Source organism: Arvicola amphibius, chromosome 9 (assembly GCF_903992535.2).
Source record: "Arvicola amphibius chromosome 9, mArvAmp1.2, whole genome shotgun sequence".
Lineage (NCBI taxonomy): Eukaryota > Metazoa > Chordata > Mammalia > Rodentia > Cricetidae > Arvicola > Arvicola amphibius.
The window spans coordinates 80,331,137-80,355,450 of record NC_052055.2 but is presented as its reverse complement, the minus strand read 5'-3'; the positions used below and the strand labels follow the sequence as shown (position 1 = coordinate 80,355,450).

At 36.5% G+C, this 24,314-nt stretch overlaps 1 protein-coding gene across 40 annotated transcripts in view; it reads left to right on the top strand.

The window, feature by feature from the left end:
- Positions 1–24,314, top strand: part of Rims1 (regulating synaptic membrane exocytosis 1) — a 473,179-nt gene that overhangs the window by 311,710 nt on the left and 137,155 nt on the right. For all 40 annotated transcript variants that reach the window (XM_042055795.1, XM_038344177.1, XM_038344176.1 and 37 more), the window contains 9 exons: positions 2,863–2,930; positions 6,456–6,566; positions 7,919–8,018; positions 11,406–11,529; positions 14,648–14,694; positions 19,881–19,993; positions 22,205–22,335; positions 23,592–23,763; positions 23,863–24,016. In XM_042055795.1, coding sequence (XP_041911729.1) covers positions 2,863–2,930; positions 6,456–6,566; positions 7,919–8,018; positions 11,406–11,529; positions 14,648–14,694; positions 19,881–19,993; positions 22,205–22,335; positions 23,592–23,763; positions 23,863–24,016 — 1,020 coding nt within the window. The remainder of the gene's footprint in view (positions 1–2,862; positions 2,931–6,455; positions 6,567–7,918; positions 8,019–11,405; positions 11,530–14,647; positions 14,695–19,880; positions 19,994–22,204; positions 22,336–23,591; positions 23,764–23,862; positions 24,017–24,314) is intronic.

Below are 24,314 nucleotides of genomic sequence, written 5' to 3'. Positions count from 1 at the left end.
TCAATGACAACTGATGTGATTTATGGTTCTGTATTAGTGGTAACAGTGGATTAGATCTTGTAGATGTATACTGAATATACAGTCAAATGTTTGCATGTATTCTACAAGAAAAATTCATTAAATTATTATCATTTTGAAGCTCCACAACCTAGCAATCAATATCTTTAATTATCTACTAGTTATCAAAGTAAATAATATAACATGTACTCACTCAGAAGTGACTTCTAGACAAAAAAAACAAAGAAAAAGAAACAACCTATAGTCTACAACCCCCAAACACCTAGACAACAAAGAGGACCATAAAATAGACATACATGGATCTACATAGGAAGGTGAAAAGACAAGATCTCCTGATAAATTAGAAGCATGGATGTCTTGGAGAGGATACAGGGGAGTGGGGTAAGGGAGGAGAGTAGAGAAAAATATATAGCTTAATATAAACAATAAAATATATTTTCATCAAGTAGTATTTTTCAATAGTTTAGGATCAAATTTTGTTGGATTTTTCTTAACTATCAATAACAAGGAAATTTAAGTTGAAAGAAATATTGTAGTATTTAAAAATTTAGTCTCTCACAAACTCCATAATTATATATAATTATATGTATATTAAAATTACATGTTATTTCTTTATTCTTTTTTAAAATGTTTAAGTAAAAATGTGGCAATTAAATGGATGATCATAAAACTATAAAAAATGTTCAGAATACAAACATGTTTGATGTTCTAAAATAAATTTTGCGTGGTACAGTATTGATATTTTAATTCTTCATTTTCCATTACTATTAGTATGTGTCTCCAATACCATGTATAAGCAAAGGTTGCCAAAACATCTGGCTGCAAATTCTGTAGCATTCATAATGTCATAAGATAGGATAACTAGTTAGGAATTACTAGACATACTTTTAATAGTATGCCTGCCTATCTGATTGTCTGCATATTCCCTATTTGGAATACTCAAGTAATTTATCTAACCTCTGTTCAAGATGTTTTACCTAAATAGCTTGTAGGTGATAGAAAACTATTGACTGAAAGGTATGTTTTCATAATTTGAGGAGTGTCGTTATTGAATTTTACTAAACACATTAACACATAGTTCTTTGCATTTGAGGAACACTTTGCCCAGATATAGTCACTGTATATGAGTGTTTAGACTTATTTCAGAAAAGAGAAGTCAAATACAAAGCTGAACCATTAGAAGAGAAAGGGAGGAGGCAGAGAAGGAGCTCAAGTGTATAGATTTGTGAAAGTAGCTATCCCAGCAAGGACTAAGTGTAACTGAAAGTTTCTCTCTTGCCCACCAGTTACAGTTACCAGATAACCACTCTGAGGCTTAATATTAATTAAAAATCATTTGGCCTATTAGCACAGGCTTGTTATTACCTAGATCTTACAATTTAAATTCACCCATTTCGATTATTCTATATTTTACAATGAGGATTGTGGCTTGTTACTTCACATCTGCTTCCCTGGCAACTGCTAGCATCTCCCTCGACCTCATATCTATTTGCCTGCAAAAGTCCTTGCTTTTGAAATTCATTTTTTTTGAAGTTCAAAAAATGATTTCTGTAACTGGAGGTGTTCTGTAGATATTTAGAAATTCATAAGCTGATATTGGACCATCTGCATTCAAATACATGATTTTTGAGAGAGGTTTAAATATCAGGTGAAGTGATGGCCTCATTTCTAACATGAATAGCTACACAGAAACTACCATTATCATTATGAATATTTAAATAACATTTCAATATTTATTATATCATTTATATCATTTTTTAACTCTAGAATGTGTGAAAAGAAATCTGCAGAAAGCATTGAAGTAGAAATGTGTGGATTTTATGACTAAGGACTACTTGAAATTATTATGTATTGCATTTCTCCAGTTCCCACGTCTCCCATACTTGCCACCAATGATAATGTTTTTGATGCTAAGATACAATTACAAGCCAAATTTTTGTTTTCTTGTTAGCTAGTAGTGGCTGTGTGCCTCAAGATTAGCTGGCAGAGTTAGATAACTCTTTGATATTTTTTATTTTCTTTGGAGATCCATAGAGAGACCATTGAAAAAGAGTTAACCTGGTATTTAAAACATGAAGGCCATTTGATTTTGACTTTTCTTAAAAAGCTGTTCTCTCCCGTCTTTTATCTCATACAAATACTGCGAACATTGCTATTTCCTTTCTATATTTTACTAAATTTCTTTCTTTGGCATTATGATAGAAGTAAATATTAAAATACTCTTTTTAAAATTAAATAAATATTAAGTTAGACTCATATGTACAGTGCTAGAGCTTTTTAAGTTCCTTATGGCTCTGGTAGTACTGTTGAGTACAATGTCATTTGCTGGCAGCCTTTGCTAATTTTTTTCTTGGTAGTTCATTTATTGTTAAGTATTAGGTATGTTTGCCATATTATCAGTTAATGAAGGCAGATATAGATCATCCTGTGATTTTGAAAGATAGGAGATAGTGCAGGTGAGTTCCAGAGAGCTTAAATTTTAATGTTTCTCAGCTAGTGGAGCTAGTGGATAAATTATTGGCCACTAGATGGCAGGCTGCTGCCTGCTGTGGAGTTTTTTGAGGCAGACAGGGAGGGAAAAATCCCGTGGCTTCCACTATTCTGTTGTCAATGTTCCTAGGGTGACTGGTAGTTCTTGATTGCAAGGGCACGTCTGTATCACTCATTTCCACGATTCAAGCCCTAACCTTTACGTGTCAATTGTGTGTTAGCCTGGAGTGCAAACATACAAGATTGTAGTACCCGAACACTTATCTCTTGGGTTTGAAGAAGTGACGCTGAGATCGGTGTTGCACTGCTGAAATCTCCCACCTCAACCCCTTTTTACTCTTTCCCACTGCACAGGTGACTTGGATTATTACTGGCTGGATCCTGCGACGTGGCACAGCCGGGAAACGTCTCCTATTAGTTCGGTAAGCTCTCTAATAGCATACACAAGTCAAGATTCATATGTGGTATTCATCATCTTCAGTTATGTGATCAATAATCGTCTTCCTGAATCAAGTACAGATTTTATTACAGCTATTATTTACTTAGTTTAAAAGGGCCACTTTAAAGGAAAGGAGTTATCATCTTTGAACAAATTTGGATAATCATAGAGCTCTACCAGAATCTTCCTTTCAACTGCTGAGATTAAAGGCATGCGTCACCACCACCCTGCCTCTTGAAATTATTTTGTAAATGAAGAATACTTAAAGTGTTTCGCAAGAAGTCTGACAATGTTTTATGTGTCCACACTGAAATGGCTTTTCTCCATATTAATAAGACACTTCTATATACCTCGATAGACTGTATTTAGATGTTAAGATTCAGATTGTGGGGTCAATGTAAGATAACAGTGCTGCTTACACAGTTTATCTTATTAAAAGTAAACAATTAAATTTGTTGCTTAAAACAAACAGAGTGATATCAATGGCTGTGACAGACAGGCATGTCTGCTCCTATAACAATAGTTAACTAATACGATGACCTCTGGTTTAAATCTAAGTGCATGCATTTATGTGTTGAATTTCCATGCTGAGTTTCCCATTGCATGGGGTTTGCAACATTTCTTCAGAGATAATGACAAATGAGAAATGAGAATAGCCTCGGGTTGAGGTCCTACATTAGCCTGGGTGACATGACTTCACTTCTGTAGGTACAGAAGAATGTCACCGCGGTGATGAATTAGTTTGGCCTCTTCTTATTGGAGTATTTTTATAGAGCACTGAGCTTTATTGGAAAGAGTTTCATCCCCTCAGTTCACACACACACACACACACACACACACACACACAAGCACAAACATGCACATGTATCCAATGCACAAATATGCACATAAACACACCCAGATATATAACAAAGACAAGGAAAAACAAGCATGCACAGTGCATACAAATATACACACACAAACCCACAAGATTCATATCCATTGCATTGAACATGGCAGGTTTTGCTGTTAGGCCACACACGTCCTTAACCTAGTTTTAACTTCTGTAGAAAATATTTTTAAATGCTGGAGGAGAAATCTTCGAAACTTTTAACATCATTTGACTATAATACAAGTTCAAATAAATATTTGAAATTTCAACATCGGGAATTCAGTCTATGCTGAGGTTGAATAGAACCAACCCCACCTTAAAAGCCGGGTTATGTCTGTCATAGTTATAGTGTTGACCAATATATATCTAAAAAAGATGTAAGCTTCCTAGTGATGTTCATACTCCAGACAAATATATTTTGAGTTTTCCTTTCTGTTGTGCAGAATATTAATTTCCAGTGTGATAGTTTCATTCATGCATATATTCTTGGATTCTATTCAGACTTCCATTCCCGTCTCTAACTCCCTCTCCCTCATGAATCACTTTCTTCCCATTTGTCTGAACAGTTCCACATCCATGTCTCCACCATTATTTTCTCTAGAGCTCTTGCATGTGAGAAAACACACAAAAATATCATTCAATAATGACTCCATTTTATATGGCTAAGACTGAAATATTCCAGGGGCTCCCTGAGTTACTGTTGAAAAGCCTTATAAGCCCACTACAGAACGCACCTAAAGAAAGAATTCCCAATCTAGTGTCTTTTAGCTCTCCCCCCCAAAATTGCCTCGTGCTACAACTGCTGATTATTTAAGTATAGAAAATAAAACAAGCCATTCACTTTTCATTTTTATGTTTCTTTGTATAAATTGTGCCATTATTAATTGCTACTTTAAAAATCTTTTATTCATTTTACATACCAACCACAGTTCCCTTTCTCTCCCTACCTGCTTTCCCCCACCTCCTCCCATCCAGTCCTCTGAAAGGATAAGGCCTGCTGTGGGGTATCAACAAAGCCGGGCACATTAAGTTGAGGCAGGACCAAGACCCTCTACCCTGCATCAAGGCTGAGCTAGATTTCCCACCATAAGGAATGAGTTCCAAAAAGCCAGCTCATGCACCAGGGATAAGTCCATGTCCCACTGCCAGTGTCCCTCAAACAAACCAAGCAATACAACTGTTGCCCACATGCAGAGGGCCTGGTTTGGTCCCATGCAGGCTCCCCAGCTGTCAGTCAAGTGACCCTGAGTTCCCATGAGTTCAGGTCCACTGTTTCTGTGGATTTCCCGTCTTGTCCGACCACCCCTCATAAAGTCCCTCCTCCCTCTCTTCGACTGGACTTTCAGAGCAAGGCCTGGTTGTGTATGGCTGTGGACCTCTGCATCTGCTTCCATCAGTTATTGGATAAAGGTTCTATAATGACAGGGTATTCACCAATCTGATTACAGGGAAAGGCCACTTCAGGTACCCTCTTCACTATTGCTAGGAGTCTTAGTTCAGTTCATCGTTGTGGTTGCCTGGGGATTTTCATAGCATCAGGTTCTCCTAACCCTGGATGGACTCCCTCTATCAAGATATCTCTTCTACCGCTCTCCCATTCCAGTCTCTCCCCCAACCCGACCATCCCATTCCTTCATGTTCTCATCAACCATCCCCTCCTCTCTACTGTCCCCACCCCCAGTTTACCCAGGAAATCTCATCTATTTTCCCTTCCCAGGGTGATCAGTGTGTCCTCTCTCAAGGTCCTACTTGTTCCCTGACTTCTCTAGAGCTGTGGATTGTTGTCTGGTTATCCTCTGCTTTATATCCAGTATCTACTTATGAGTGAATACATATTGTGTTCATCTTTCTGGGTCTGGGATACCTCATTCAGGATGATTTCTTTTCTAGTTTCATCCATTTGCCTCCAAACTTCATATTGTCATTGTGTTATATGCTAAGTAAAACTCCATTGTGTAAATGTACTACATTTTCTTTATCCTTTCTTCGGTTTAGAGGTGTCTAAATTGTTCCCAGTTTTGACTATTACAAATAATGCTTCTGTGAACATAATTGAACGGGTGTTCTTGTGATATGATTGAGCATTCTTTGGGTATATGCCCAAGAGCAGTATTGCTGGGTCTTGAGGGAGACTGATTCCCAGTTTTCTGAGAAGTTGCCATACTGATTTTCAAAGTGACTGTACAAGTTTGTACTCCCAATACTAGTAGAGGAGTGTTCCCCTTAGCCATTCTGACTGCTGTAAGATGACATCTCAGAGTCATTTTGATTTTTATTTTGATTTTTTTGTTTTCCTGATATTGAGCAATTTCTTAAATGTCTTTCGACCATTTGAGATTCTTCTGTTGAGAAGTCTCTGTTTAGATCTGTATATTTAAATTGGATTGTTTGGTATTTTAATGTCTAGATTCTTGAGCTCTTTATATAGTTTGGATCAGTCCTCTGTCAGATATAGGGTTGGTGAAGATCTTTTCCCATTCTGTAGGCTGCCATTTTGTCTTATTGACAGTTTTCATTGCCTTGTAGAAACTTTTCAGTTTCGGTAGGTCTTATTTATTGATTGTTGCTCTGTCTGTGCTATTGATGTTATAGCTGGGAAGTCATGCCATTCATGTTTTAAACTTTGTGTTTTAATAGCATCCTGTAACGTGGCAGCCATCAAAAGAGGGAGACCGATTAATTGGCCGCGTTATTCTTAACAAAAGAACAACTATGCCCAAAGAATCAGGTGCATTATTGGGTCTAAAAGTAAGTATTATTGTTTTAAAATTTCTCTGACAGGATAAAGTACAGCAAAGACAGCATTCACAAAGTTTGCAACAGTTAGTTTTAAATATTTTCCTCTATTTCTCAAAGTAAATTCTATCCAAGGAATTTAGTTAAGGAGAAATAGGGCATAGGTGATCCTTACAATAATGTTTAAAGTGTAAAATGTTTCTTTTAATCAAATAATGTCCCCTGATTGAAATAACAATATGTTAGCTACACAGAGATATTTCTATTTTATAGAACAGAACAGTGTATATATGTGCACACATGCACATGTGCAAATACATGCATATCTTGCATTATGTGTATCCAGACACATGATTTTGCTGGCAGTTTCCTAAATTAATATTCCAAGATTTTGCTTTAAATATTGTTGTTGTGTGTCATCTCTTGAGAATTGTTGGCTATAAATTTATGGAATATGTTTAGTTATCTGTAGAGTTCTTGCCTGGCATACATGAAAGCCCTGTGTTTGAATCAAAGGACAGCCAAGCAAAAATTAATTCATGTACTTATTTGTATTTTGTTGATTATTACTATTAATTAATCTTGCTATGAAATAACTCTGGCAGCCTGTATTCAGAGCTACATTTCTAAGAACTGTGGACCACTCTCACCATTCCATATTATTATTTTACCTTTCTTTTCTCTTCTCCAAGCATCTTTAATTGTGTATATTTGAGATTCCTGCGTATTGTAAAATTGAGCCTAGAGTTGTTTTTCATATATATTGACTTTAGGTAAAATGGAAAATGTTGAGTTTTTAGCAATATAATTCAGGCTTGGGAGCCAAGTGTTCATAGCAGGGTAAGGGAATGACATTTTCCTGAGGCTTTGTTGTAGATGTGCTGTAGCTATGATACTTGTAGAACAGAACACTTTGTACAGTGTCACTTCCCCCAGGAGGCCTTTGCTTGGGTGGAATCTCTAGAATGTATGAACTCAGGTCTACCTTTCTACCACAGTCATAGAAAAGCGGCCGAGATTTGAAATGGACAGTGGGGCATATCTTTATGCAAATAGGCTGATTCACATGGTAGGCATGATGTGAAAGACCAATGAACTCAGTGCAAACAGTGCCAACCAGTAGATGAATAACCATGAATAGGGACTTGTTCCCCAAGGTCAGTACACAAACTTCCTTACACAGCCGACCCAAGTATAGTGACTCTTAAAAATAATGTTACTACTATTTATTTCTATCAAAAATGAAGTTCATGAATGTCCCCTCACTGGATTGTAAGCATGTTAGAAGACAGTGTACCTTTCGTTCTGCTTACCTATTTATTCCTGGATATCACCGAGGAACTCATGAGTTTGTAATTATCCAGGTGGTTGGAGGAAAAATGACAGACTTGGGACGTCTTGGTGCTTTCATCACCAAAGTAAAGAAGGGTAGCCTGGCAGATGTAGTTGGACACCTAAGAGCAGGTAACTTTTCTCTTTTCCATATAACCAATTTGTTCTCACTGTATAAATTGATGGGTTTCAGTTTGTGTCAGTAGTTTATATGTGACTTTTCACCAAGTCATTTTAAAGCATGGATACAGCTCTCTTCCTGGTGAAAACGTTCTCCAGTTCATTTATAGGAATCTGTACATAAGCAGCAATTAAAAGATAGTAAAATTAGTCATCTTTTTAATGAATAAAACAACAGATAGAAATGAAAGAATGCTTATTTTATAGATGACTTTATAATATTATAGCAGAAATATAAATAGAAAGTAGATTAATTAACATCGCAAAAAATGCATTCCACATTGTTGTCTTTCATAATCTGTCAAAACACTAATTTAGGATTAGTAACTGATCTTTGGCATATAACCCAATGATAATAATGATTCCTAAACAGATGATTTAATGAATTGCAGGTTAATTTAAGTGTGACATATTATGCCGCTTTTATAGAATTTGGGAGGTTATTTTGCTCTCTATAGCCTTGAGTAACATAGTAAAAAAAATGATACTGAATGTACTATAAATTCAGTAGCAACACAACAAAATTGATAGTGATGAGTTGTTTATTTTCAATTTTAGGTAAAACCATAATAACATTTTTAGTGGATTTCACTGTAGATAATGGGTAACTGTGCCAATAAAGGTGATTGTTGACACAAGAATAAATCTGAAAATGTGTAGGAATCCCAAGGTAGCTAAATCTAGGAAACCCTTAGCTACTCATTTTATTTCAGATGAGAATAGTATAATGGCTTTTGAATTCAGTTGTGTTTTCTTGAGTGGTTACTGAAAAAGTGAATGGAGTTGTTGCTCGCTTCCTTAAAACCCTCTTGATGAGCTGGGAACCTGATGACTTAAATCTAAAATAGATAAAGCACAGCTAAAATAATTGTAAAAGCTTACAAGTATGCGTTTTACTTTAAGAGACAGTTGAATATATATTTCAATCCACAAACTGGCTTCTCTTCTATTTTCATATAACAGCCTTAGCTCATAAACATCACCTGTGACGTTATTTTTGACTTTTACTTGGGGTTTTTGGAACCTTTCTTCCATCGTCCATGGATTCATACAGACTGGTTCCCTTTTAAGTCAATTCAGTTTGCTGTTGCTTTCTTTAACCATCCAAAACACAAAACTGACACACGCACACTTGTTACTCTAGGTCCATCTGTGTCTGCTTCTTGTTTTTCTCCAACTCAAAGCTTTGTAGCTCTGCCCACTATGAGCCTGCAGAGCTCCCTGGCCGTGCCACTGTACCTGTGTCCTGGCCAGCTTTCTCCCTGCCTGCCACAAGACTTGATCAGCACCAGCTGTCAACCTGCTCTGATTGTTAAAATCTTTTTCATCCTTCAGTGCTCATAATTCAAATGTTTTTTGATAGCTCACCTAGAGCAATAACTAATTACTACCCTCCTGGTACCACCTGGCTCGACTTCTGTTCCTCATTGGATGCTTGTGATTGCAGGAAACACATTGTTAAGAGATTTTTACACTGGTATCTGTATTATATTTCCACTGTGAAATATAAAGACAAAGTATTTTTTATTTTTTCCTTTTTACTCCCTCATTTACTACATCTACTGGGGATAAGCAAATGGTTTGAATGTTATTAAATACTTTCTGTATTCAGTTTTATAACACTATAAAAACATTAACTCATTGTCAGTTTAATATTAAAAGTTATGTGCTCAGATTCCTGTCAGTTGTGAGGAGCAATTTACAATGCATAACTTGCAAAACAATGGTTGCAATCCACTGTTGAGTATTAAAGTCAATCTATTTATATTCATCATTTTGTAAAAAAGTGATAGAACAAAATGCAGTAGGAATTGTCAGGGTAAGTACTATTTTATAAAGTATTTTCTTATCATAGGTGTGAATATATACATATTTTATATATTAAACATATAAGTCTAATGGACTATGTCTAATTATGTATGATTCATTAGATATAAATATATGTCTAATGAACTTTAATGTTAAACTTTATTTCTTTGGTCAAAAAACTTTTTGAACATTGCTAAGGTATTGTGAAAATGAATTTGTTTCCTTTCTTCTTATCAGTGGAGTATATCAGTGAAAATCTCTCTAGGTATCTTCTTAGGTCAACTTAGTAAGACTTACTTAATCATTGTTAATAACCATATTAGTAACAAAACTTAAGCAGACTCATGCTTTTTACTTTTAAGGAAAGAAATTTTTAGAAAATAAGAATTATGTTAAGATTTTTTTCTATCTAATATAAAATGACTTGACTTAAATACAAATCGTATTTGTATCTACCTTTAAGTTTAAAATGTTACTAAGTAATCACTGATTTTGGTTATGTGCTTAGTTACTTTAAGACCTAAAATGGTAAGAACAAGATAATAAACATGGGCATGAGGAAAGTAAGCCACCTCAAAGAATCACTAATGCAGAGATATCTCACTTGAGTCTACCCTTGTGAGCTAGAAGGTCCTGTCAGAAGGCCGTTTAGGCTCTAAAATATTTCTGAAAATAAATCTTTGTTTTCAAATCATCTGCTCTTAAAGCTGGAGTTAAATATCAGCCATCAGTTGTCATATTTATTCCCATGGGACATCATATTTCTGTCCTTCATTGATCTTAGATTATTTCACAGAGAAATCAGTATTATATGAATTCCCTATTGCCTTAAATATGTCCTGCTGCGACTTTAGTCCTCACTACATGCTCTGTGTAGAATGCATGTGTGATTAACATCTGGAAGGGGGTTAACTGTCATGCAACAGTTTTTACATCTGCTTGCTTTGTAACTGCCATGGCTACCTATGTTACCTTCTATGGATATGAATTCAGATCCTTTCATGCATTTTTATTCTGTTGTGCATCAGGTAAAGACATTGGAGCCTGACTTAAAGATGGAAAATCCATGCTAGAAAATGTCTATTGCTATTTTTACCAAAATTAAAACAAAAGTTCTGCTTAATTAATATGAATCTATCATATGCAGAGCCACCTGCATTTGTAATATTACAAGGCATGCTGCTAACCATTGGTTTTAATGTCTCCAAATAGGCTGTGCTAATTTCCATCCCATAGCATGAGATTATTTTTATATTATTTCTGGTATATTTAAAAAATAAAGTCAGTTTTGTATTGGACTATTTTCAGTGACCAGTGATATTTGGGGAGGAAAATAAAAGAAGAAAGTAAAGGTGGTTAGAAGAAGCAATTAGCTGACATTATATGACAAGTCATTTTGCTTCTGAGAGCAAAGCCTCAAGCATTCAATGATTGGTATATGGTTTGCATTTCTTTGTTAAAAAAGAGAAAAGATAAGAAAAGTAAACAGAATATATAAGGTAAAAAAATACCCTTTTTTTTAAATTCAAGGGGATGAAGTTCTAGAGTGGAATGGTAAACCCCTGCCGGGAGCAACAAACGAAGAAGTTTACAACATTATTTTAGAATCAAAATCAGAACCTCAAGTTGAAATTATTGTTTCAAGGCCTATTGGGTAAGGCTAAAAACACTTACTTCTTAAGCTTAGTGAATGACATGTATTAGCAGGGTTTGACAAAGAAGTGTTTACATTCATACAGTACATGTTAACATGGATAGCTTTTTTCATCTATCATGGGCATATATAATAGAATATATAAATCATTCTTAACTTAAAATTAGAATAGGGATTTTCTTCTTTATGTGTTAGAAGCTCCACATGCACCAATATGAAAATATCAATATGTATTTTTCAAAATAACAACTTGTCTTTTAGTGATTAACTCTTGATGTTTTTGTAATTTCTAATGTAATCAATGGTGTTTCCTTTAAGGGAATAACCAGCCAGTTCATCCTGTGACATTTAAATTATTAAATGAGATTATACATCTCCAATAACCTCTTACTCTATAAAGGAGAAAATATTTTTTCATATACTTACAAACGAGTGTTTTCAGCTTTTGTTTAAAACTAGGCAAGGAATATTGAATATTTAGATGTTTGAATCACTATAATATATGGTATTTATAAAATTTCAGTTTTAAACATGATTCAGTAATCTATAGACAGTAGAATATTTCTGTTTCTGTCTTCAGTTTCCTGTAGTATTATCTTTTCCCTACAAACTCACTAAGTCCAAAATCAAACTACATTTGCCATTCTGTAAGTTTTAGTAGACATTTTGAACTATGTCATTATAGTGAGCTCACTATATAAATTAATTCTTAGAAATAAATTTTATATCTATTTGCCAACCTAAGATATTACAGAGCTCTGATCAAGACATCTTGTTGAAAACTGTTTAATCTTCATTGTTTCCATGGCTGTTTATCAATGTAAAACACACAAGAAAATATCCATCCTAATATTGACAGAATACCAAAGGATGATCATATTTCACAGAATATTAATATATAAAACTCTAAAACAATGCCACGCTTTCAATTAATTTTAAGTAGTGACAAAGAATAACCATTAAAGATATTTCCAAAAATACCATATATATCCTTGTAGGCTTTTAAAATAACACCACAATTTGTGCTAGTTTTATGTGATACATGTTTTAGTTCTGAGGTACATATGAGATTGAAAAAGAGGTAAGTAAACTGGGAAGTAATTAAAAGTATAAATATAACATTTATACTTGAGCCTTGCATACATAGATATTTTGTAGTTATGTAGTGTTTCCAGAGTCCTGGGTAAAACATTAATTTACCGTGACTTAAGAGAACAACAGACAGTTAAAGTGGACTGGAGCAACACTGCCATCACTGTTGCGTCTGCCACCACATTGCTTCGAAATAACCATTGGCAGCTCCAAACCTTAGCCCATCATGGAGCATGGAATTCAGAGGGGTATGACTTCAAAGAATATGTCCGAATAAACTTCACAGCTGTTGTACACATCATTAGAATAATTCTAGTGACATTTTCAAAAAATATGTTTAATGTTGTTAATATTTAATTGGTGGACATAATGATTTCAGGAATCTTCATGGATGTAATTTGTAACAATTGATTGATACAAATTAAAAGCTAAGTTCCTTTCAGATGTTTCGGGAGGCCCTTGACTTTTCTATGCTCCTAATCATTATTAAAATTATGGGTCACAAGACTTGTGAGTAGAAATAACTAAGAAAACCCGTGTTAAGAAATGAAACTGTATGCATGGGAATCTTACAAAAGCAATTAATGTTGAATGTTGATCCAAAAAAAATGCATGCAGAATTTGAAAAACAACTTCCCACTGGTCCTTCTTTCAGGAACACATACAATATTTCAGAGTCATACATTCTGAGTTTTTAACTGGCTGTGTAAAATTGTCAAAGACTTTTACAATCTAAACTGTCTTCATCATAAATTCTTTCCATTTCCTCAGATGAACAGTGAGGAAATTGTCGCTGTGAAAATAGTTGGATTTTAGGAATTATAAAGTAATCTCAATTATTAGTTCATGGAAAGTATATAAATTGGTAGTTACATTAAAATTTATGATAAAATATATTTATAAAATATGCAGCATAAGGTCTTACTGTTAGTAGAAAAATTTGGATGTAGTTAATTATAAAATTAGTATTAATTAACACAAAAATTGATGAGGCATTAAGACCAAAAAGAGAAAAAAGAGAAAAATAATCCAAGTGAATTTAGGCTGTAAGGTAAGTAATTAAAATAATTAATTGATTTGCTGAAAATTCTATTGACAATAACTCCAGTCTGCTTTAATATGTCATATTAATACTTGCATACTATTAATCTTAAATTGCTACTAAAATAGTTTTGAAAAAGGTGAGGCAACATATTCATATACAGTATTTATGCCCAAAGCAAGGTGGCCCAGGGTTCTTATGGGATAGTAAGTTCTCAGTGTAAAATAGATTCAACTGAAGTTATCTTAAGTATTTTTCAGAGTACTTTGTGAGGGTGGCAGGAATGGGTGCTCTCATAACTCACTTTAACCATGTAGTGCAAAAGCCATGTATCTAGCAAACTTTAGCAGAGAGATACAAATATCTATCAAGGGCATTTGTTGCATTCATATTACATGTGCATGTTACATGCACATACATGAAATATTTTGGCTTTTTTGTTGCAAGCTTGCACCATCATTAATTTCCAAAGCAATTCATCCTTTTAATTTTATTAACTTTGCCCATGATCTTCATCAATTCATCAATTCATTTAATTATGAAGAAATATTTTCATCTGTTTCACTCAGTAAACTCTTTCAGATGTGTTTGTAAAGCATATTACTGATTTGTAAACTTCTGTGTCATTTTGATTTTCTAGAATTGAAATAAAATATAATCTTTAACATTTTTTTTAATTTCCAAAACCTGCTGTTTTGGTAGTAAAAATATTGTGGTGACCTTATCCACAATATTAATGTGATTGTTGTCATGTTAGAGTGTTTTGCTATTAAAACGATATAAAAACTTCTTTTTTATTGCAGTTTCTTTTATGTGGTGTTTGGCATTCATACACATCGGTAGTTACCTAAATAGTATCTCTCCTTCATTTCTATGCCCTAAAGGCCCCCAAAGACTTTAGCCTCACTGAAATAAAATGGTCTGTGGTTGCCTCAGGCAGGGTAGTATACCTGATTGGATTTTCACTGTACCTGTTTCTTTTAGTGACATCCCCCGGATCCCTGAGAGTTCCCATCCTCCCCTGGAATCCAGTGAGTAAAAGAATTTCCTTCTTATTAACATATATTAAACAACGTAGAAACAAGATCGATTGTTTTCCTAAGTTATTTCATATAAACGACTGTCTTTACTAATGTCAGATGTTGTAAATAACTAAAAGATGGTTCTTTACCGAGAATTTTGTTCTGCTCATTTTTGTGGCCACACCAAAATCTTTGTGTATCAATATCCTTCTTTATAATATAAAGTTGGAAGTGTTATGTTTGGAGGCAGGTGTTTTGAGGGAAACTGAGACTGATGACTGGGAAGTAAAGAGTTTATTAGAAAAGTTATTAGCTCTATGACGAGACAGCAGGGGCCTCACAACTTGGTGAGAGCATTACGGAGAGCTGAGACCCCAGTAGCAGTGGCAGATGGCAAAACAGGGACATGCCAGAGTCAGAGCCTGCATGGCAGAAGTTGGGGGGGTGGGATTCTGTTCTTACAACTTTTTGAGGATGGAGGAGGTCTCAAGACCAAGAGCGCTTGCAGCCAGGCTCTCTAATTTCCAGTCAAGAGACAAAGAAGGGAGTGGGGGGGGGGGACTAATGGGTGAAGCCAATACCCCCTTTGATGTTAACTAGCTCTTCTGGTAAGAAATCCTGGCACCTAATGCCCTCTTGTGACTATGAGCCAAGACCTGAGCAGAGAGGCCAGATTCTGGCATTGCACTGTTACTAGGAATAAATCTGTCAACAGTACAGAAAAAATTATTGTGGGCTGGATGTTATGACACACGTTTAAAATGTCATATATTGAATTGCAGAGGCAGGAAATTGCAGGTTTAAGACTAGCCTGTGCTACTTGGTGAGAATCTGTCACAAGAAAACAAAACATAGATAGGTAGGTAGAGAGAGAGAGAGAGAGAGAGAGAGAGAGAGAGAGAGAGAGAGAGAGAGAGAGAGAGAGAGAGAGAGAGAGAGAAACTGGACTATTCAGATTGCTTGATGAGCAATCTCAGAAACAATTTAGACTAGTGGTTCTCAACCTGCTAGTCACAATCCATTCGAGGGTCAAATGACTCCTTTATAGGAGTAACCTAAGACATTCTGAAACCACACATATTAACATTAAGATTCATAACAGTGGTGAAATTACAGTTATGAACCAGCAACGAAAATAATTTCATGAGAAACTACACTAAAAGGTTGCAGCATTAGGAAGATTGAGATTCACTGTTCGAGACACAATAATGAATAATTGTCATACCACCATGGGATAGTGTCACATATCAGGAGTCCATGGGTGTAATAGAGGTCACTGATGCGGATTATGACAAAACTCTTAGTGTACCGTGGTGAAAGAACTTTCTGAATAATAAGTAGAGTCACTCAGAATGGGATAAGATCATAGTTTATGTTAATAATACTTGTAGATAATGAAATTTTGTTAATATCCTGGAAATTATTGGCATTCAATTAAAACAGGGGCTTGATTCTTTAGGTCTTATTACAGAATCTATACTATAAACTTAAGTTGGTTTAAGGATAATTGGTGATAAGAGGGGAAGAAAAACATGACCATACTGGAGTAGGGACCAGTGGACAAGTTACCATCATGATCCCATACCTGTTGGATCTGGGACTAGACTCAATTTTGGGCTTTCTGATGATCAATACTAAGAAATACATGGATAAAGTCCCATAAATAATAATAGTCTTGATAAAATTAAAAATAAACTCATTTTTATAAGCCAGCATTATCGTAAGAAACATATTCTAAGACTTAAAATGGTTAGTGGAATTAGGCTAAAGAAACCTGATTAAAGAGAAATGACATTTTATAGCTTTATTCCATGTAGTTAAAAGTCTTCTTTTCAGGGCATAAAATGATGGAAGTGGTCTCATTGAATCCTCATTTTGGAGTGGCTGACACAAAACACACTGCTCTCTTACAGGGAATAGAACATAGTTTATTCTGGAGCCATTTTTAGTGAACATGGCTAGGAACACAAATTTAGGTAACCCCAAATTCCATGTTCCAACATGGGAGCACTCTTCTGTAGTTGTATAGATTTATAGAGCCAAGAAAGTTAATAAATTATGAAAAGCTTAAAATGCATAGATGGGTACATCAGAGGTGGTTACAGCAAGATGGAGGAGGCTTTTCTATAGATTTAACAATGCCAGCGGCACCAGGATTGCTCCCTATTGCTTGAACTGGCTTTTATTTTTATTTTTTTCAGTTTATTCCTTTTTTATTTTTATTAAAAATTTCCACCTCCAACCCTCCTCCCATTTCCCTCCCCCTCCCCCTACTCCCTCTCCCCCTCCCTCTCCAGTCCAAAGAGCAGTCAGGGTTTCCTGCCCTGTGGGAAGTCCAAGGTCCTCCCCCCTCCATCCAGGTCTAGAAAGGTGAGCATCCAAACAGACTAGGCTCCCACAAAACCAGTACATCCAGTAGAATCAAAACCCAGTGCCATTGTCCTTAGCTTCTCAGTCAGCCCTCATTGTCAGCCACATTCAGAGAGTCCGGTTTGATCACATGCTCTAGCAGTTCCAGTCTAGCTGGCCTTGGTGAGCTCCCATTAGATCAGCCCCACTGTCTCAGTGGGTGGACACACCCCTCATGGTCCTGACTTCCTTGCTCATGTTCTCCCTTCTTCTGCTCTTCATTTGGACCTTGGGAGCTCAGTCCAGTGCTCCATTGTGGGTCTCTGTCTCTATCTCCATCCATCGACAGATGAAGGTTCTATGGTGATATGCAAGATATTCATCAGTGTGGCTATAGGATAGGACCACTTCAGGTGCCCTCTCCTCAGCTGCCCAAGGAACAATCTGGGGACATCTCCTTGGACACCTGGGAACCCCTCTAGAGTCAAATCTCTTGCCAACCCTAAAAACGCTCCCTTAATTAAAATATATACTTCCCTGCTCCCATATCCACCCTTCCTCCATCCCAACCGTCCCATTTCCCCCAAGATCTCCCCATCCTCCCCTTCTCTCTTCTCTCTCTCCATCTCCCCTAACCCCCACCCTACCCCCACGCCCAATCTCACAATTATTGCCTGGCAATCTTGCCTACTTCCAATATCCAGGAGGATAACTATATGTATTTCTTTGGGTTCACCTTCTTATTTAGCTTCTCTAGGATCATGAATTATAGGCTCAATGTCCTTTATTTATGGCTAGAATCAACTTATAAGTGAGTACATACCATATTCATCTTTTTGGGTCTGGGTTACCTCACTCAGGATAGTGTTTTCTATTTCTATCCATTTGCATGCAAAATTCAAGATGTCATTGTTTTTTACCACTGAGTAGTACTCTAATGAGTATATATTCCATACTTTCTTTATCCATTCTTCCATTGAGGGGCATCTAGGTTGTTTCCAGGTCTGGCTATTACAAATAATGCTGCTATGAACATAGATAAACAAATGCTTTTGTAGTATGATAGGGCATCTCTTGGGTATATTCCAAAGAGTGGTGTTGCTGGATCCTGGGGTAGGTTGATCCCGATTTCCTGAGAAACCACCACACTGCTTTCCAAAGTGGTTGCAGAAGTTTGCATTCCTACCAGCAATGGATGAGTGTACCCCTTACTCCACATCCAGGATTTATCCCTATTGCTTGAACTGCCTTTTTGGAACCCATTCTCTTTGGATGGATACTTTGCTAAGCCTAGATATAGTAGGGAGGGCCTTGGTCCTTCCTCAAAACGATATGCCTTACCACTTCTGAGGAGTGGATGGGAGGAGTGGAGGAAAGGTGGAAGGAATGGGAAGAGGAGAGGGAGTGGGAACAAGGGTTGGTATGTAAAGTAAAAAAGATAGCTTGTTTTCTTTTTTAAAAATAAAAACAACTCAAGCAACCAATAAACAACCCAATTTTCAAACACTAATCAATGAAATACAAATTGAAACAGCAATACTATCTTTTAAAAAAAGATTCTATGTGATAGTAGTCTTAGCTTTTGGGGCAGTTGAAACTGGATTTCAAAGGTTTTCTTTTTTTTCCTCATTTTTTTATTAAAGATTTCCATCTCCTTCCCTCCCCCTCCCCCTTCCCTCCCCTCCCTTCCACCCATACCTCCTCTCCACCCCTCTCCAAGACAAAGAGCCATCAGGGTTCCCTTCACTATGTTAAGTCCAAGGTCCTCCCAGCTCCCCCTAAGTCCAGGAAGGTGAGCAACCAAACTGACAAGGCTCACAGTGAGCCCGTCAATGCTGTAGAGTTCATGTTCATTGCCGTTGTCCTTGGTTTCTCAGTCCTCCTCCACCGTCAGCCACATTCAGAGAGTCCGGTTTGGTCCCCTGTTCCATCAGTCCCATTCCAACTGGACTTGGTGGTCTCCCGTTTTCAATCTATTAGTTATAGAATGTTAGTTCTGTCAAGGAATGGCTGATGTAGGTGCTAAAGATAGTACAAGGTAAGGAAGGTAGCTTTTGGACCTGTAACATCCCTACCCCTCTACATCAATGCAGTTTCTACCAGTCTTTGTGGACACAGCTTTCCTTCACAGACTATAGAAAAGAATCACATGGGTACAAGTGCAATTCCACAGAATTTCTCAGTGAAGCACTTACTGAATTTTTACTTAATTTTTGAGTACTCAGGAACCTAACAGGATAATTGTGTTTCCTAGCATCTCATTTTTCTGCATATGCCTGAGCTCAGAGGCACAGCAACCTCCATAGAGGTTTCCGTGAAAGTGAAGGGGATCCCCAGCAGTAAATTAACGAGAAATACTATTCTCAGAAGTTTGAGAGATTTATTTGTGACATAAAATTTAAGACATATAATCCTTTTTAAAAGAGTGATGAAATCTGAATTTAAATGGAGCTCATAAACTATATCAGTTTGTTACTGGAGACAGTGCATGGCAATGTTCATCAGGGGCGATCATTAACACAACAGGTATCATCATCTTTGTAGTGACATCAGACAACTTGTTCAGTGACGTCATTTATGACACAGCTGATAGAGAATGATTTCCTTCAACATGTGGATAAGATCTTTTATGCTGAAACAAATGAATACAGTATCTTCTTATATCATTTAAAGTAGATAGTTAACTAAGGAAGATGCAGAGAACATTCTCGAGCTATCCCATGACATGAAAATCCCACATCAGATATGATTAACTATGTCTTCATTCAGGTTACAGGTACAATTACCTTTTGGTTAAAACATGTATTCCTTACACTATCCCTTGTTCATTTTTATTCTCGTTTTAGGTTCAAGTTCCTTTGAATCTCAGAAGATGGAAAGACCTTCCATTTCTGTAATTTCTCCAACCAGCCCTGGAGCTCTGAAAGATGCCCCACAAGTCCTACCTGGGCAGCTCTCCGTATGTACTTTTTAGACTCAGTGAATGTCATTAGGATTTGTTCTTTGAATCGCCTGGCTTTCCAGAGCCTCCAGTGAATACATAGTCATTTGACACTATTATCCACTTCACCATTGTGGGTATATTTTTTTCTGCTTTTCCTCTAGTTACGTATATTGGTGTACCAATATTTATTGGATGTTTACAATGTGTTAATTGCTCTAAACATTCCTTGGTAAATGGTAGCATCTGGAAAAATATTCGTAACTTTTGGTATGTTACGTCAATGTTCCATGGTAGATAAGTAGTCACATACATTCATAGAAAGCCACATTCAATCATCTTAACCACTTTATGATCCTAGACCTAAGAAACTTAAATTTTAAAAAAAATCTCATCATCTTCTTAGGGCATTTGTCCATAAACAAACAGCACAGATGACCAACATATTTTCTTTGGGTTTACTCTGAGGAAACCTGGAAAAATAAACTGACCAAGTGTTATGAATAGCTCATAGATTAAAAATAGAAACTGAGATATTTGTATTAATAACTAAGAAGAAATCATGCTTCCAATTGTTCTATGAGTAGTTGAGTTTTTAATCTTTAGTGCTGTGTGACTTTATCTAGTCCCTCTTGATACTCTTTTGATTGATATGTCAAAGGAAATAAATTTATAGTCACGGTTGTTCCCAAATCCTTATAAGAAATAGCATAACCTGTTTTGTTTAGCTGCTTGGACATACTTTTTCATTGTACTTATCCCTGGCTCTTCACCTACACCATTAAAGGGGGAGGCTAAAGCCTAAACTGGTTTGTATAAAAAACAAAATTGAGGGTTGGATTCATGCATCCCCAAACCCTTGTTCTGTTCATGGCAGCAATGAAGTAGCTTCTAGATTCAGAGACCGAGTTGAAGTGAGCACCATGAGTTTAGAGGCATGTTCTTCCTATCGGTATGAACTCTGCCCTTTGTGTTCAGATCCAGTTTGAGTTACCTTGTGTTTTGCCATTTGTCTGCAGCATGAAGAATTCATTATTAGAAGTGTCACTCAGACTTCATGATATCTGATGTGTCACTTATGTGTTAAGCCTTCCCTTTGATTTTCCCTTCTCTCATAATAGCTAGCTTATTACAGAGAAAAATGTTAGGATACAGCAAAATCTGCCTGGTACAGCGTGGACCTGTGGTAAATACGTTCCCTGGCTATCTTAATCAGCTCTTATTTCAGCTACCCTTAGATCTAGAAAACACTTTCTTTAAACATTTTCATTCAATTTTTGGTGTTACAATATGATTATATAAGTTCTTTCCCCTTCCTCCTTCCAAAGGCTCCCATTTACCTGGCCTGCTCTTTAGAAAGTACTTCTACCAACCTTAGAATAAAACCTTTAATGATAACCAACTATTGTGTTTGATATCAAAAAACATGATGATTTCAATATTTCTAAAATTTAAAAAGTAAGATTATTTGTATGTATAGACTTTTCTTCTGGGCCACCATCCAGCTTCCAACTCATGATAAAAACTTAATATTAGTTATGAATGCTTAGCCTATCTTAGCCTCATTTCTGACTCTCTCTTTTAACTTAAGTTAACTGTTTTTTCTTTATCTACATTGCCTTGGGCTTTTTACCTTTCTTCCTTCTGCATACTATACTTCTCATTTCTGTCTGGCAGCTGCTGACTTCTTGCCCTGGGTGTGCCCCTTTCTTTCTCCCCTCTCCTCTTTCACTCCTCTCTTTTCTAGATTTCTCCTCTTATTTGTTCTCTCTGCCTGCCAGCCCCACCTATCATTTTCCTGCCTAGCTGTGGCCATTCTGCTCTTTATTAGACCAATCAGTTACCTTAGACAGGCAAGGTGAAAAAGTAACATACAGAGTTAAAGAACATATATAGTTAAACAAATGCACTGCAAACAAATGGAACACACCTTTACACAGCTGAAGTGATACCGTTGAGCATAAACAAGTGTATCACGTGTTTTCCTGGTAAAAATAACATTCCACAACAGTTGCATTTTCATGCCGAAGATGTCAGATTTGCAGATTTTGAGTTATACACAAGATGCTTACTAAAGGGAAAAAGTTAACTTCTTGATGGCTGTGGTTTCAAATCACTGTAATTCCAGGACACTTCAAGTCAAAGCATCATTCCTTAAATAGAGTTATGCAGAATGTATGTTATCTCATGCTTTTGAATAATAGGAAGCACTCTGTGTACGTCTCCTAGGTGAAGCTATGGTACGATAAAGTGGGACACCAGCTGATTGTAAATGTGCTACAAGCCACGGATCTGCCCCCTAGAGGAGATGGGCGCCCCAGGAATCCCTATGTGAAAATGTATTTTCTTCCAGATAGAAGGTAACGAGTGACTTTTGAAAGGTTTACTAAACTCGCTATTAATTAGAAAGATAGCATTTCCTTTCTGGGATGGATTTTCTGATTATATAGTAAGTAATCCCCTGTAGGAATTAAACTGTCTTGTCCCTGAAGACAGTGTCTCAGACATTTTACTTGAAAACAATACTTTTAAATATGCCCATTAGTAGAGACATTACATTAAGAATGTACCTTATATATATGACCTACAGTCAGAACCATTGATGCATATATAATTGGAATGAGTTCTATTAAGTAATAACAGTATCATGCCCCATGGGATCATTTGGATTTTGATGTTACAAAATAAACATAGGAAAAAAGATGTGCTAGAAATAGAGTTCAGTGACAGAGCACTCCTCTAGCTTGATGACGCACTGGGTTTGAATCTCATCTCCAGACACTGATAATAAATCACAATTCAGTTGTTCAGCCATTATAGGACAGTCATACAATTCCCCTCTAAGGCTTGTGGAACATTGTAGAATAAAGCAATGCAAATAATGCAAAAGATATACATAGATATGTTATAAAATTCCAAATTCTAGGTGAGAAGGAACATTTTTAATCATGAACTCAAAGAGTCTTAGTTTGCCTGCACTGGACACACACAAACATACACACATGCTCATAGGCCAGGTACACATGCCACACACACATCATTCACATACCACACACATACCACACACACAACACATGCATTCACAGAGCACACAAACACACAACACACATACATATACAACACACACGCATGCTTACACACAACACACACATATATACACAACACGCAAAACACACACACATACACACGGAGGGAGATCATTCATCAGTCAGGTATGGATTGGGGCTCAAGGACTCTATTCCTCATAGAAGAACTATTTGCTACAGAAAAATTTCAGATTGGTGAAGTTTCCCAATTGGGAGCACAAGCCAGTGGGTACAGAGGCAGCTCTGGTTAAATGCAGGGGGTTCTAAAACAAAAAGTCACAAATCTCAGAAAAAGACATGTAGGGAGTTGGGAGTGAAGGTTTATAGGGAATGGGATAAGGTAAGTGGGTGGAGTCAGATAGTAAACAGAATGCCGTATCTATGTGAATAAAGTTATCAAAGAATAAGCTTAATACAGAGAAAGAAAAGGGAGAATCGTGGAAATCCTGGTTTAAATGGCACATGACTGCACTAGAGAGCAGCACATTCTGGTTTCACTTGCTCATTTTGAAAACATCTTTATTTCTCAGCGACAAAAGTAAAAGGAGGACCAAAACCGTAAAGAAAATTCTAGAACCAAAATGGAACCAAACATTTGTCTACTCACATGTACATCGTAGAGATTTCCGGGAGCGAATGTTGGAAATTACTGTGTGGGATCAGCCAAGAGTCCAAGAAGAAGAGAGTGAATTTCTTGGAGAGGTGATGTTTAGAGTCAAGTCAGCTGCATGCTGTGGCTTTTGACATATATTACTCACGAGACCTTGCAGCTTCTGTTTCATTTGAGAACTGCCTTTTCAGATCCTCATAGAGCTGGAGACAGCACTTTTGGATGATGAGCCCCATTGGTATAAACTCCAGACACATGATGAATCCTCACTACCTCTGCCTCACCCATCGCCGTTTCTGCCAAGGCGGCATATCCACGGAGAGAGCTCCAGCAAAAAGCTGCAAAGTAGGTGAACCTCATTTTAGTTGGAAGACAGTAATGGTGTTTCTGGGTTCTGCTTAGGAATAGATGCTCACAAAGATAGCTTTGTAAAAGTTTTATTGTAGAGCAAACTAGTGGGGAATTGCTCGTCTCTATAAAAGAGATTTAGCTATGCTATTTTCTACATGTCACAATAAAATAATCTATGTAGTATAGAGGAGTAAGAGATGAAAGCTGCAAGTCTCCCAGGGACCACCTTGGACATTGTTTGAAACATTGAGGGGCTGACTGATGGAATGATTCTCTTTTTAGTAGTGGGTGG